Source organism: Podarcis pityusensis (genome assembly GCF_964106645.2).
Source record: "Podarcis pityusensis genome assembly, chromosome: 4".
Lineage (NCBI taxonomy): Eukaryota > Metazoa > Chordata > Lepidosauria > Squamata > Lacertidae > Podarcis > Podarcis pityusensis.
In genome coordinates this window covers 67,021,137-67,037,101 of record NC_138027.1, presented here as the reverse complement: position 1 = coordinate 67,037,101, position 15,965 = coordinate 67,021,137, and the positions used below count along the sequence as shown (strand labels likewise).

Here is a 15,965-nt window from a genome sequence, read left to right as displayed (position 1 = left end):
TCATTAATGTATAGAGATCCTTACGCAGTTATTCTTCGGCTTTCACACTTCTCTGCATCTTGTGATGTCGCTTTTGGCTCAAAACATACAAAAATGCATTTTTAAATGCTACACAGGGGTCCTATGATCCCAGAAATACACATTTTGAAATGTGTTTTTGGAAGAATAATTTTGTGGAAATATGTTCAAAAATATTTAAATTTTAAAAAGTGAGGGCATTTGAGGTTTTTTTCCTTTTAATTGAATGCAGGATGGAACAAGCTTATGGATTAAATATGCAAAAGTTATAGAGAGCAGGAACAGAGTGATCCATCTGTCCCTACTAATACTGTTCCTGCTGTGAAATGGCCTTTGTCCTTAAATCTCTGATAGGTCCAAAGAACATTAAGCATTGGGAGTCAGATTTGCTCTTTCCATGAACCTTTCGATGAGAACTGAATTTGGGTGTGTATGTATGAACACGCTTATAAAAGGAATTGCCAAATGAAAACAAGGCAAAGTACACAAGTTTTTTCTCTTCTTGTTCTCCGATAATCATCATTAATTGCTAGATAAAACGAGGGCAGAGTCCCAAGGAAGGGCACGAGAGAAACCGAGACGGTTCATAAGGGTGTGAACCGCTCGTCATCTGCTGCTGCATAGACTCCATTAATACGGCCAGCTTTTAAATCCAAGCTATCGCAGGGAATTCCATTTTCCATTGTTACGGTTGCTTCACATTTATCGTCTAAACCTTCTGTTTCTTCAGGTGCCTTATTACGTCTGAAAAGAGTAGAGGAGAAAGTTATTGTCCTCGAGAAGCATGACTTGGGAAACAGAATTTCAACGTACCTAAACCCATTTTAGTACAGTGGATTGGTAGCATCTGGGCTGCAGTGCAGCCAGATAACAGGCGAGCCTAGAGTGTTACTGGCTGTGTGAGCAAGCCCTCTTCCCACACCCCCAGAAGATGCAAAGCTCACCCCCTGATAAATGCAGATCTTCAGTCTGCCCTGTGAGGGTTGTACAGGAGAAAAGCATATTCCTTGTGCTTTTTCTTTACCAATGCAATTTGACGCAGCTCTTGGCTAAAGGCAATCTTAGGAGATCTCTGAGTAAGTGTGGTGTAATCCAGCAGCAAGACATTGTCTATGTTTAAGATAGCCTTCGCCAACTCAATCCAGCATGCTGGAAGGCACCAGGTTGGCAAATACTGTTTTAACAACTGAGATTCTAGCACATTCATCAACCTCTCATCGTCAACAAAAATGAACCTCATTTACAGTTAGAAATTTCCCTACAGCTTCTGTCACAACCAGTTTTTTCATCTGTTTATTCTGCCTTTCACACCACTTATTTTCTAGATGACCCCACCTCTGATATAATTGCGATAAAAGCAATGACTGTCCTACCAAAATTTCCCTGTTTTTTTCCATCTTGACTAGAAGGAACAGCTTAGCAATCTCTTCTTGGGTCATTTCCAGATTGATTTCTGACCTTGCCGACCACTGATTCACAGGGAATGACCCGCCCCTGCCATATATGATGAAGCATCAGCTGCTATGGGGAGATAACAGACTCAAAGGTCAGCCACAGCATTTCTTCAGCTCCATAATACATGCGGGAACAAGCTCAGTCAGGACTTGCATATCAGCAATACTCACTGCCATAAAAGTATATAGTTCTGCTGCAAATCCTTGGGTGGTGAGCTTTGCTAAAAATAAATGGAAAGTGCTTTCCTTGATTGCAACATGGATCTTCTACAACCTCATCTTCAGAGGCCTTGTTCACATGACTGCCTTCACTTTCATGTCTCCTTCAAATGGCCCAAAGCCATTCACCCATTGAGGCCACATTCACATTCCCTGTAGTCTTCTGTGAGGTGTCAGGTGGGCATCTATGGAGTAAGGTGGACCCACAAGGAAACTGGTTCCAAATTGTAACACCTTGAACTTGGCCCGGTAACAGATTGGCAGCCAGTGCAGATCTCTGTGCAGAGATGTTGCATGTTGGCAAGGTCGCACACCTGTCAGCAGCTGTGCTGTAGCATCCTTCACTAACTGTAGACTTTGGGTCAGGCACAAGGGAAGCCCCACATAAGAGAGCAGAGACTTAAATCCAACCCTGAAGTCACCAATGCCTGAGCTACTCCCTGTCTAGGAAGTTGTCATACCATTTGCTGCTGGTAAAAGATGCTTCTAGCCTCGCAGGCTGCCTGGGCCTCCCGTGACAAAGCTGGATCTAGAATCACTACCAGACTGCATACCTGCTCCTTCAGGGGAGGTGCAACCCCATTCAGGGCAGGCAATGGACCAATTGATCAGACACTGGAACCACTCGCCTACACTGCCGCCTCCTTGCCAGGATTCACGCTCGGCTTATTTTCTCTCATCCATCCCACCACTGCATCCAGGCACTGATTCAGTATGGCCTCTCTTGAATCACTGTACTCATACCTTGCTCCAAATCTCCCAGCAACTTCATATGGATATGAAATAGCACTGGGGAGAAAATAACACCCTGTGGCACCCTAGAACTTAGCTGCCAGGGGCCAGGTATTGAAAGCTGCAGGGAGATCAAGAAGCAGGAGCAAGGCTGCACTCCCCTGCCCCCAAATAGAAACTGGTAGTTAAATATGACTTTTCTCTTTTTGTTATGAATTTGGCCGACAAATTTGACCAGCCTCCTCCCGTATATCTTGCTCTCCAGCTCAGATCGGTGATCCAATTCTGTGTCCCACCACCTTCAAAGGAATAGCTGGTTTGTACATGGGAGAGCTCTTCTCCATTATGGTACCTAGGCTATGGAACCCACTGCCTCAGTGTGGAGAGCCAATGTTGTGTAGTGGTTAAGAGCAGTAGACTCGTAATCTGGTGAACCGGGTTCGTGTCCCCGCTCCTCCACATGCAGCTGCTGGGTGACCTTGGGCCAGTCACACTTCTTTGAAGTCTCTCAGCCCCACTCACCTCACAGAGTGTTTGTTGTGGGGGAGGAAGGGAAAGGAGAATGTTAGCCGCTTTGAGACTCCTTCGGGTAGTGATAAAGCAGGATATCAAATCCAAACTCTTCTCAGTAGATCTGGCTGACCCCCTGCCTCACAGTATTCACGTGCTAAGTGCTCAATGAAACTGTTTTCTCCTGGCGTGTTTATGATGTGACTAGTTCGTGAATGTATTGTTCTCCGTTGACTTTTTGGGGAAATCCATAAATTTGGAAGTTCTGTTTTAGAATTTTTAAAAATTGACCTCTTTGTTTCTGAATTATTGCTGTTAGGTCCCTTGAAGTCTCGGTGAAGGGATGGACAGACATTTTAAGCAACCGCTCCCTCCCAAAACCTACAGTTCCCTTAAAAGCCAACGCAAAAACATAAAAACATGCAGCGTTCACCTCTTGCGCTGATGGATTCCGGATATTATAAGGTAAGCAATTCCAACCGTAATGATGCAAAGGACAACACCAAACACAACCAGCCACGTCGGCACAGAGCCTTCAACTGGTGGTGCTAAAGTGGACGAGATTTCCAGAAACTGCAGCGCATCATCATTCAGTAAAAAGGCACTGTTGATTCGGTTTTTGTTCTTCCTTAAAAAGAGATACGAAGTAGAACATCTTGTTCATTTCCCCCTTTCATTAATTGTTTTGTTTTCACATTATAAATGTTGGCGACTGCACAAATAGTGATGCATTTTATAACAACTGTTATACAAGTAAACGTTTTGGGCAAGATCCAACGTTATGCCACTGGGTGGGATGGGATTTCCCCTTCCTCTCCTCTTCACTTCAGCCCTTCAGTCTGCTTTGGGCTGCTGTGGTGCCGTATAAAAGGAGCGGTGCTTGAATTATAAGGACCTTGTCTTTCTTACCAAATCACACTGGTTTTGCAGTGTTCTGGGAAACCATGGCTTGGTTAAAATTGGGGCGTGGAGCTTGTGTATTTCATTAAAACCCTATTCTCTCTCCCCCCCACCCTGAATTCAGCACTGGGCAGCATTTTTATTAGTTTTTAGCTGTCCTTTAGCAATAGGGACTGATGGTAGCATAACAAACATTTCAACAACATCTCCTATCATGATGACCAACATTTTTAAGTCCAAGGTGCTAGAACTGCATGCCACGGATGAAGAAAGAGACTTACGGTAAATCTGCTTATGCAGAGTGTAAATGCTTTGAAGAGCAGCCAAAACAAAGTGCATTCCACTATTCTTACCATGGTCCAACAAATCAGTAATCTCCTCCCCGCCCCAGACACACACAATTGCAGTGAAGTTGGTTTTGAGTTTCTCTGTAGAAAACAGTTTAATCTGCTCATAAGCTTAAAAGTTAATCTTTCTCGAAGAATGCAGTCTCATTCATTGCCACATTCGCATTTATTCAAACCAGAGGCAATACACTTCTAAAAGATAACATGATTAAAAAACAACAACCTAAGTTCAACAGCAAGTTAAAAACACCCATGACAACTATTTTCCACTGAAACCTTCCTGGATTCCCCATTTAAAGGCACTATCATTAACAAATTCCTAACATATAATGGAGGTCCCAAAATGGGCTATTCTTCTCCCCTCAAATAAGCTCCTCACTTCCCAGTTTAAATGTGATTATTTAAAAAAACGAGGAAATGAGAGAAAAGTACATTTCCACTGTGCTTTATAAAAGCAGAAAGCAATTCTTACAATGATACAAATGAAAGGGATATACTGTATATATAGCTCAAAGTGATTAAAAGCATTGATAACAGGAAATTTATGTGAAAAAATAAGTCTCGGGCATGGAGTTAGAGAACACAGGTTTAAAACCCTGTTCTAGTATGAAGCCCACTGTGTAGATTTGAACACGCCACTCTCTTGGAATCTAGCCTACAAGATTGAATTACTGGAGAGCTATAAATGCAACTCTAAGCAATTCTGACCAGCAATGCAATGCAAATGCTTACTAACAGACAATATGTTTGGTTAGAACAACATTGTGAGAAGATATAAATGGCTGATGCAGTACCTTATGGCAGCTTCCACATCACTCCTAGGAATCGTTGCGTTTGTGGATGAATCTGTGACAACAAACCAAAATGATACCCGATCTGTTATGTTGCAGAGCAATACGTTGGAAATTCTGTGAATAGTTTAGGACAAAGAAGAAGAAGAAATGGATTATAATGACAACCAAGTCCTAAGTAGTCAAAAGACAGGGGGCAGGTTCAAGATTATCTGGAAATCAAGCCCCTTCATTAAGGAGGCACTCTTCTTTATTATTACGTCCGCATTTCACGATGTGGTATGGAAAACAGGATATGGAGCATTGAGAGAAGACCAGTCGCACAGTGGACTCTGGAAGGCAATGATTGCCCAGTGAGCCAAATCTTTTAGGTTGCTGTCCCATCGTTCTTCCTTACAACTTAGGCCTGTTTATCGAGCATTCAACCCAGTTTTCTTGTGGGGTATTTATACATCTTCCTATTAAAAGTATTCACCCCACACTTTTCAGAGCATTTCCCCACTACTTTCCTAACTGCAAAAAGCCCATTACAAAAATGCTTGTGTTAGAGTGTCAAAGCACTTTATCTGAGCAAACCTGCATTTCTGGTATGCACTTCATTGCCTCACAGAAATTAGTCCAAGTCTGTAAGCAAATGGAATAGGCAGCTGGTGGCCTGAAGGCTCAATATCTGTCTCTCATGATAGCTGATCCCATACTTCTTTTCTTTTCTAGCAATAAAAGCACTTTCGTTGCTTTTGCCCATCCCTGTGGTCAAAGCTGGAAAATGGAAGCCAGCAGCTGAGGTTCTGCCACCATCTCTGCTGCTCACTCTGGAAAGAAGGGGCTTTAAAAAGTCCAACCCACTTCTTGGCTAGTGCAGGAGATGATCAGTGTGTACAGCCAATGTTGGTGGCCCTTCTGACCTTGATCCATCCGCAACATGGCTCTTTTTAAAAAAAAAAAAAAAAAAGTATCCTGAGGTAAAAAATGGCACAGGATTTTACCTCTGTTCAATGGTGACATCTTCTGGCTGCTTAACAGCAGTGTAATACTATTTCTGTTACTTATTACTGATGTTTTATTTTATATATTACATGTTAAGTTACAGATTTAATAACATGTTATGGTATTTCAGTTGCATCTGCTGCTAGTTTTATCAATGGAATTAGTGTGGAGTCATCCATCATGATACATACAAAAATTAAGGCATATTTACCACCACCACCGCTACTACTTATTGGTATACTATAAAATACAGCATTAAAACAACTTAAAACGAATTAAAATCACAACTGGAGGTGGTTTCTCTCTCTCTCTCTCTCTCTCACACACACACACACACAATGTAGGGGTGAAAGACCTTTCTTGGTGGTGGCAGCGGTGGGAGGCTGACAAAGAGAAGAAACAGGAGCAGCCTGACAATGAGGCAGAGTGAAGTAGCTGCCTCAGGCGGCAGATGCTGAGGTGCAGGGAGGGGACAGAACTGCAAATGCCATGTGACTTGCCCTGTCCTCCCCATACTAGCCTGATACCCTCAAGTGCAGTGGAAGATACTGTCCTTTCACCAGTATTAGAGTAAGATTCAACTACCAGTCAAATTGGCTTCTTGGGAGAAGGTGCCATCTTGTCCTTTGCTTCAGGCAGCAAAATGTCTTCAGCCACCCGACATTGGTGGGTGCCGACTCCAACCTCTATGGAGGAAGAGAATGAAGGCTTCCTTCTCATGTTAGCAGGGGGACACAAACCTGCAGTGAGAGGGGGCAACAGGGCAGACTTTTGTCCCGTATGGAAAATTCTGTAGTTCTGGTACTGGTCTGGACTCAACCCAGTTGCACTCAAGGATTTAACATAACTCATCTGAATGAAAGTAAGTGTTCTTACTTATTGGCTGTTCTAAAGTTTAACTTCCCCGACACACTAAGCATCTGTTCAGCATTTTAAACAAGTCACAGATTACGGAAACTGAAGTAACAAACCCCTCACAAAGGCTACAGTCAGTAAGTTTTAACATAGAATGATCAACGCCTAGTGTGTTGTCCTTTAGGAATTGCACAAATAATTTGACAGGTCTGTTAAGTAAGACACAAAGTATGGTTAAATCACCGCTGGGGGAAAAGCTGTTTGTCAAAATGTTATTATTTCTTGATATGGATGTGCAAAATTTGCATTTACATTGGGACTGTTTCGGCTTGCTCCAGCAAAAAGCAAATATGCTTATAAACAAATGTAAACCTGTTCAGAATATCTGATGCCGGAGAGCCTCCTTCAAGCTAGATAGTGATGACAAAGAGATAATACAAAAGGAGCTGCTGCTATTCTTCTTCCAATTTCCAGGAAACAAGCTTTCCCCTTCTGGGCTGGGATCCAACAGTTACTTTAGGCATGTTCAACTGAATGTTTAGTTGACTGGACCACTTGGGATTGCTGGCTCCTTTTTTGGAACAGCAGGGCCTTGGGCTTTATCCCAGATTACTTTAGCAAGTGCTCTGTGTTTCAAGTCTTGTGCTCTGCATCATTCTGGAGTGTGGGTGCTCTGAACTGCATCTGGCTGGGCCTGTTGGGAGTTTTAATCCAAAGCATCTCAAGGGCACCAGGTTGGGGAAGGCTGACTGACAGGAAAATTAGGCATACTCACTGGGTGGTTTCTTGGCTGAAATATCTTCTCATGGCAAAAGCCACCATTGCTTTAAATAGGTATTCTTCATTAGCATCCCAAGTATACTGTAAAAACACACACACACACACACTGTTATGGATAGTGAGGCAGAGGGAGAAGATTTTATTGCTTTTCAGCTAACATGCTCATGAGGAACTCAGACTAGGTAACTACAACGTGCTGTGTATTTATTAAATTAGTTAAGTTTGTATCTGGCCTTCCTATCAAAAGCTGCTCTTATTACAAAGATAAAATCTGGAAACTTTAGCCAGCAGTTGCCTGTCACTTGTACATGAGAACTGTTTAAAGAGCTGATGGTTATGTTCCAGGCACAATTCCAAGTGCCCTTTTGGCCTACAAAGTCCTTAGCAAAGAAGAATAAGCAGTCAGGCTTGGTTTGAAGACATGCAGCAGAGGTGGAACATGTAGTTTGATCCTGAATCCCGTGATCACAGCTACATATTCTATTCTATTCTTCTAATATGGAAACTGGGCCACGGCTGCAGGGAGAGGGAGCAGACAACAACTGTTAAGGGTCTGGATTTGGCCAGGATATCACCAGTTGCCAATCTCTACTATGAAAAGAACAACAAAGAGCAAAACAGTGAATGCAAAAATGATTTATGTTTGAACATGTTACCTAGAAATCATCAAAGCATCCACATTTAATTGTGCAATAATTCAGATTAGTTCATTTGTAATTAAATGCAGTTTGAACTTAATGTATCTTTATATCCAATGTAATTTTTTATCCCGGTTAAAAATTCTCTTCCTTGTCTCTTTAGTTAGGAAGAATGATTTGTAATTTCCTAGAATTTCAAAATATTCCTTTTGTGTTCCAGTAAAGTAGGTTAGGTGCAGTAGACGAATGTACCCATAGCTATGAATGCTGATTCACTAGACATACAAAAGGGTTGCACATCTAGTGAATTGGTATTTTAATGAATTTCTCATCCTTAAATACAATATAACACAAATAAAATATTTCACAATGATTATATCACTGTTCTAGGTATTTAAATCTAGGTGGGGGGGCATCAAATTTTGACCTCACTCCCTGCCCCCACATGACAAGGCAGCACTCTTGCAACCCACTTGGTATGAAAATTTGGACCACCCTGTCTTAGTGGCTTTCAATGCCATCAACCATGGTATTCTTCTGGAGCAGCTGTCTAAGTTAGGGATGGGTGGCACTACTTTGCAGTAGTTCTGGTCCTATTTGGATGGTCATTTCCAAAGGGTGATGCTTGGGGAGTGTTCTTAAGCCCCATGGAGCCTTCAGTGTGGAGTTCCTCAGGGCTCAATTTTATCCCCCATGCTGTTTAACATCTACATGAAACTGCTGAGTGGGGCCATCCAGAGTTGGGGGGTATGCTGATGGCACACAGCTCTACTTCTCCTTTACATCTGCAGGTGAGGCAGTGGATGTGATGGACCATTGCCTTGCCCCAGCAATGGACTGGATGACAGCCAAACAAACTCAATCTAATAAGACCGAGGCACTGTTAGTGGGTGGTTCCCTAGACTGGATGGATGGGAAGTTGCCTGCTATTGCTGGGGTTACACTCCCTTTGAAGGAGCAGGTACATCGCTTGGGGGTATTTCTGGGTCCTTTGCTGTGCCTTCCATCAGCTTTGGCATGCCTAACTTTGGCAGTCTATGCTCTGATAACCTCTAGGCTGGATTACTGCAATGCATTATACATAGGGCTGCCTCTGAAGACAGATCGGAAACTTCAGCTGGAGCAGAATTCAGCAGCCAGGTTGCTCACCGAGGGAAAATGCTTTGAACCTATTACACTCATCCTGGTTGCCAATTAGTTTCTGGGCCCAATTCAAAGTGCTGGTTTTGACCTATTAAGCCTTAAATGACTAAGGACCACAATACCTCAAGGAGCACCTCTCCTCATATAAACTATTATTCTACAACCTTTTACATGTGTTCGTGGGGGGGGGGTTATAGTTTTGTTCTTGTTCTGTTTATTTGTACTTTTATTCTGAGATCCAGCACCAAGGGCCTTCTGGTGCTTTCCTCCCTGCAAGAAGTGAAGCTACAAGGCCTTCTTGGTAGTGGCGCTTACCCTGTGGAACTGGGAAATTTCAAGGAATTATTTCAAGGAAATAAACAACTACAGTCATACCTCGGGTTACAGACACTTCAGGTTGCGTTTTTTCGGGTTGCGGACCACCAAAACCTGGAAGTACCGGAACGGGTTACTTCCGGGTTTCAGCAGTCGTGCATGCGCAGAAGCGCTAAATTGCTCTTTGCGCATGCACAGAAGCGCCGAATCGCAACCCGCGCATGCGCACACGCAGGTTGTGAACGCTGCGGGTTGCGAATGTGAATCCCGCACGGATCATGTTCGCAACCCAAGTGTCCACTGTATCTGACTTTTAGAAGACATCTGAAGGCAGCCCTGTTTAGGGAAGTTTTAAATGTTTGATGTTGCTGCTTTTTTATTATTGTTATTGGTGTTCTGTTGGGAGCTGCCCAGAGTGGCTGCGGAAACCCAGCCAGATGGGCGGGGTATAAATCATAAATCATTCTTATTCTTATTATGTATTTTTATCTTGTGAACCTCCCTGAGATCTTTGGATGAAGGGCAGTATATAAATGTTAATGTTGTTAATGTTAATAAAAACAACTGGTATAGCTGACAGAGCTGCCTTGGTAGATTCAGAAGCATTGGGGCTTGTAGAGGGGCAGGCCCTGGTGAGGCTTCATATACAGGTTTCTCCTACAGAAGACAGCTGGTTATCCTTTCAAGTGACACCATATGGTATACATGCAACTGAACAAAAGCCGTTGTTTCCTTCTGTAGAAGAGATGTCTGAAGCAGCTAGAAGCTGACACAAAATACACTTACTCCAACAGAGAGAGTTACATGACCACAGTATTTGATAACATTCATTTAATCCTTCAGTAGTCTCGACTGATGCAGCTGACAACCAAAATAAAGATTCAAGTAGGGTTTGACAGCCTCATAAACTGTGTGTTTCATACTAAGCGTAAGTACTTGAAATAGTTTAGAAAAGAATGACAGTCTGGAAGTCTGCTGTGGAAAGTGTGTTTGTTTTTAAAATGGATGAAAAGCATTGTATCTCCTCAAGCAGTGTTGCTCAGATCTCAAAGAAGGAAAAAAACCAATTTGTCAGAAAATTTACTGGATGGATAATTTCATAACTTTCATAGGCAAGCTTATATCTCTTTTACGACACAGTTAACACTAATTGGCCTCTTGTAAAACTTTCACCAGAAAAAGTGGATGTAAATATTTCACTTACTGCATTATCTCCTAGAGCTCTTTTGATACTAATCCTCACTTTGAAAGCATTCTCTGCATCTGTTACAAAGGAAAGGGATAAAGTAAAATGTACGTTCATGCACGTATAAATTAGTCAATGAAGCTTTGTTATTCATTTGTGTTCTTCAGTGCATTAGAGCATTATTATTATCATTATTGCTCATATTCTGATTTTATCTCCTCCTTGTATTTTTATGTTGTAGTTCTATAGGTTGGTGTTAATTTATATTATTATCCCTGTTATGTTGAGCAAAAATACCCATAGCTGTCAACTTTTCCCTTTTTTAAAGGGAAATTCCCTTATTCCGAATAGGATTCCTCGCAAGAAAAGGGAAAAGTTGACAGCTATGAAAATACCCCATCCTTATATCGCAATGTGATGAAGGGCAGTTCAGAGATATTTCAAATAAATATGTTCTGAATGTATTTCAGGAAATAGAGACCCCCCCCCCAAATACAATTACTGTACTTGGAACGTTCTACTGATGTCGGGGGGGCGGCGGCAGGGATTTCCAGATAACTTTGCTTAGGATTCAGACGTAAAAGAGGAAAATCTGTACATTTGAATGCCACCCACACACCAACAAATTGTGGAGAAATCATGGACCACTTATACAGATTTGTCATTATTTTTCAGAGACCTGCCAACCAGTGTTGAACGATTGGTGACAAAGAGGATATTATTGGAAAGGTTCTGTGAATTGCCCCATCAGGATTCTCAGAGTTATTTTAACCCTAATAAAGGCACTCCCGATTGCAAGACAACCCAGTATCATTTCGTATTCAGAAATGGTTCTTCAGAAATCAGTCCCACTTCTAAGGCTTACTTCGAAGTATACATAGAACTACAGCCCTGGGTTTTCAATGTGCCAGATCGTCAAAACGACAGCGACTGAAGGTTAAGACATAAAATGGAATCTTACCTGGTTTGCAAAACTCAGGATATGCAACAGCAACCCAGGCAGATGCAAGCAGCAATCCCCCTAACATCCTTCCAGACTTGGAAACTTCAGGGAAAAACAAAAAAGACTGTAATGCAGTCTTAAACTTCAAATGACCCAGGATTAAAGCATCAGCAGAACTAGGAAATGATGAAGTAGAAAGTTTAATAATTAACCCCCTTTATCTTAGCAAAAACAGTTGGGGAAGCATCCGTTTTCATCCTTTTATCTCTTTAGGTGCACCTGAATAAAGCAGGTAAGAAGTATTTTATTTTCTTTCTCATAACATTTCATATAATAAATATCCAACAGCTGAACATTTTGTCCTCTCAGTCATAAACACCACACACACACACACCACCTTATTTAAATGCTGGGTTTTTTAATCTGTTTTAGTGAATTTGTACTATACTGCCACACACGAACATAAATTGTGAAGGAAGTTACCTGCCAAAAGAATATGTCACGTAGACAAATAGCCTTGGATGGAAGTAAACGAAACAACCGGGAAGCAACACACTTGTCTAGAGAACTGTACTCTTCGACCTCTCATCTTGTCCCCAGCTAAATGGCCATACAAAACTTTCGCCCTGATTTTATGTTTGTTAGTTGTAAATATTTTTCAAAGGGTTTTGGATTGTTGTTGGCATTCTTCAGCATTCCACTGCGGTGACATAACAGGACCTCCTGGAGACCACGGGATATGAGAGGGAGAGAAAAACAATCCGTTTTGCATTGTAAAACTTGACAATTCAGCAGTCTGTAGGAGCACAGGTGGTGAACCTGTGGCCTCAAGATGCTGTGAACTGAAATTCTTACCATCCCTGGTCACTAGTCACGCTGTCTGGGAGGGATTAATGGAAGCTGGAGTCCATCAGCTTTTGGAGGGCAACATGTTCTTTTTGCCTGCTGGATGTCATCTGCTGCTTCAGAAGAAGCAGAAAGTATGTCTGCTTTAGAATATTGATGATCTCAGTCCCAAGCTGTGCATTACAGTAAAGGCTACCTGAACAGTCATTTTTATGTGAGGACATATCAAGGGAAAAGATGCTGTCTGCCAGCTCCATTTGAACCTGTGGCTACTGTACTCAGTCAGATACACACAATCACCAACAGGACACACACAACCAGCTGGCTGGAGGGCCCTAAGACTTAATGACTTTCAAAGGAGTGACTTTCAATTACACCATGTGACCGCAGTATCTCAAGGACCACCTCTCCCTACGCAAACAGACTCAGACCCTGTGATCGTCATCTGAGGCCCTTCTTTGTGTGCCTCCTCCGCGAGAGGTCCGGAGGGTGTCAAGATGACAACAGGCCTTTTCTGAAGTGGCTCCCCATTTGTGGAATGCTCTCCCCAGGTAGACTCGCCTGGTGCCTTCGTTACCTATCTTTAGGTGCCAGGCAAAAACATTCTTCTTCTCTCAGGCATTTGGCAAATTAAACAATCTATGGCCGTGTAAACTGTGTGTGTGGAGGGTGTTATTGCTTTGTTTGTTCTTATGTTATGTACGTTGGTATTTTTATAAACTGTAACCTGCCGTGTGATCCTTGGAGGAAGGATGGTATACAAATTAAACAAACAAACAAACAAATAATACAAACAATAATTTATGTATTAATTCTGGAAAGTGCTTGAAACTCATGTGTGTATGAGTTCTTTGGCTCTGTCTAGCTAGCCTTATGTGTAGTTGTATGGGGGAAAAACACCAAGTTCCAAGGAAATCACTGGGACTTCTCTGTAATGCAAAATTGTGTGTGCCTAGCATCATCTTGGGTAGCAATTACAGACTAATTAACATATACTTGGAATTCTACTCTTTGAAAGCTTGGAGCATTTGTTGTTTACGCCAACGCTTGTAGCATATATACCAAAATAACCTCAGCTGAGGCTCAAGTTTACTTGCTTTTGTTTTGCATGGTGAAACTATCTCTGGAACAATATTGCTGGAATTTTTTTAACCATTCTTGTCACTCTCCCCTTCCTCCTTCGTGTACTGTTGGCATCTATCTGTATTGAGAGTCAAACGGCTGTGTTTGCAGCACTGAAGTGACCTCCCTTGGCACAAGCCTGGACAGTGTGAATGGAGGTCCTGGGCTGCCCAGACAACAAGACCCAACTCTCAACCTCAATGATGTGGTGTAAAGGAAATTAGAGCAATCTGTTTGGCACCAACTTGCCTGCAGGAGTTGCTGGAAGGAGGTGCATTCCAACCATATTAGGGATCTATTCTGGAATTGTGTAGGGTTTACTCCTTAGCTTTTTCTTTTTCCGAAGATATCCCACAAGACAGTGGAGGTTTAGGATCAGAGTTTTCCTTCTTCTAAATGGGCTACCTTCCCACACTGATGAGCCTCATCTGCCCCTCACTTCCTTCTATAATGCAGAAACTACCTTCTTGACCATTGGAGCCACTATTGGCCACATCCGCTCAATCTGCTAGAACCTGTCTTCCCATGCAGGGGAAGACCCTTACTCACTGAGGGTTTGAGACCCACCAGCTACCCTCACCTGGTTTAGGCAGCCAGTCAAAGCCGTTCCTGGGGTGTGGCTGCTGCCCCATGCTGACAGCTTCTGGGATCTACAGGTGAGAGCTGAGTGCAGGGTGGCAACCCAGTCAGATGGGTGGGATATAAATAAAATCATCATCATGGAATAGGACGTCCCTATTTTCATTGGAGAAATGTTGGAGGGTATGTAAATGTACATTCTACAGCGCGATATAAGCAGTAGTTTAATGTTTTGGTTTTGGAGCTGAAGCCTCACGTACGTGCTCATCACTCAGTGACTCCAACATCAAGGGATGAATTGCACGTGTGAAATAGCCGCTGCAGATCAAACACTGCAGACAACTCACATCTCTGTACTCTTCAATGGTGGCCACATTCACTTGTAAGTCATCCAGTAATCAAACAGGGAGCAATGTACTTGGCCCCAGATCATGATTCAGCACAGGAGGTGAATAGATTTACTCACCACTTCCTTCTGTGCAGAATAATCAGCTAGATGTGTGAAGGAGCATTAGAATGAGTTTCTCCTAACCATTTGCCCTAAGGTCACCAGACACTAGTTATGTGAAATTAGGGGCTTCTGGAGATGATGCCAGGCAAAATGGCAATTTAACAATGCTCTTAAAACACACACACACACACACACACACACACACACACACACAACTTGATCAGTTTCACAGTATTAAGAAGGGTGGAGTGCTCATCCAACACTGGTAAAAACAATGTCAATAGTTTTCCGAGATTTGTAGTTGTTGACTTCTCCCCCCCTCTCCCATCACCAAAGTAAACATGTTGCGGCTAGCAGCTAATCTCAGGATTAGCTGAACTTTGGGTTTCCGGGCTTCACAGCTTATAACTGAAGAAAAGCTTTGTTCCGGAACTCCACTCTAAAAAAGTTGAGTTGTTTTTAATCCATCTTTATACCCACCAGCTTCCATGATAAATTGTATAGGCGGTGCAATTTCCTTTTCACTCACTCCTTACAGCTTCTTAACCAGGTAGTAAATGTTGTTGATTGCATCTGAGTCGCAGCTGCTCTCTAATAAATATAATGAGATTTGGTAGGAGATGAAACATTCTGTTTAATATTCTTATGCTTTAAAACCCAAAACAGCAACAAGTGTTGTAGTTACTCATGCGGCCTGCTTCGGATGTCAGTGCAGGACAGGCTACTGCAAAGTAAATGATCACAGTTTATTTACACCTAGCAGGGGCTCATCCACACTGTGTTTGCAGCTGTTTGCGTAGTTCACATGACATTACCCTCAAACAACAACAATCTTGATGCTTTCCCCAAGCAAAATCAGGTTTACCAGATATGGAGATAATCTGATTGGGGAAACTGCGATAACAGAACATTTGTTTCAGTAGTTTTGGGTGGGTAGATCAGTTGTCAGACATTCTGTTTCCATGCCTCCTACTTCCTCAATGCTTTCATTTCTTTCCTGGCTGCGCTTATAACTGTTTCCTGTGGCTCCTGAACTACATTTCCCCCCTCTGATCCCTTTCTGAACAAGGCAGAAAACTGCACTAGCAAACCACATTAAGAATTCCTACACCAGATACTGCATTATACAGTACTGCACAGCACAGCAAG

The 15,965-nt window shown here is 42.4% G+C and overlaps 1 protein-coding gene across 3 annotated transcripts; it reads right to left on the bottom strand.

Moving 5' to 3' along the window:
• Positions 1 to 218: 218 nt before the first annotated feature.
• CLTRN (collectrin, amino acid transport regulator) lies at positions 219 to 15,405 on the bottom strand. 3 transcript variants are annotated; one of them, XM_081002563.1, is made up of 8 exons: positions 15,297 to 15,405; positions 12,302 to 12,541; positions 11,837 to 11,920; positions 10,894 to 10,952; positions 7,589 to 7,674; positions 4,975 to 5,088; positions 3,367 to 3,561; positions 219 to 762 (listed from the first exon to the last, which is right to left on the bottom strand). In XM_081002563.1, the coding sequence occupies exons 3-8, from the start codon at positions 11,901 to 11,903 to the stop codon at positions 603 to 605; spliced, it is 681 nt and encodes a 226-aa protein (XP_080858689.1). In that variant the 5' UTR covers positions 11,904 to 11,920; positions 12,302 to 12,541; positions 15,297 to 15,405; the 3' UTR covers positions 219 to 602. The 3 variants fall into 3 exon arrangements, with proteins under 3 accessions (XP_080858689.1, XP_080858690.1, XP_080858688.1); XM_081002564.1 differs by lacking the exon at positions 15,297 to 15,405 and having other exon boundaries at positions 11,837 to 12,097; positions 12,302 to 13,561; XM_081002562.1 differs by lacking the exon at positions 15,297 to 15,405 and having other exon boundaries at positions 12,302 to 13,561.
• Between the last annotated feature and the right edge of the window lie 560 nt (positions 15,406 to 15,965).

What these genes read in the sequence shown, in the direction of transcription:
- CLTRN (XM_081002563.1), bottom strand. Translation starts at nt 11,903, where the DNA reads ATGTTAGGGGGATTGCTGCTTGCATCTGCCTGGGTTGCTGTTGCATAT. An exon ending in TCCTGAGTTTTGCAAACCAG is followed by an intron (nt 10,953 to 11,836) that starts GTAAGATTCCAT and finishes CCTTTGTAACAG; the next exon opens with ATGCAGAGAATGCTTTCAAA. An exon ending in TTCAGCCAAGAAACCACCCA is followed by an intron (nt 5,089 to 7,588) that starts GTGAGTATGCCT and finishes AACTATTCACAG; the next exon opens with AATTTCCAACGTATTGCTCT.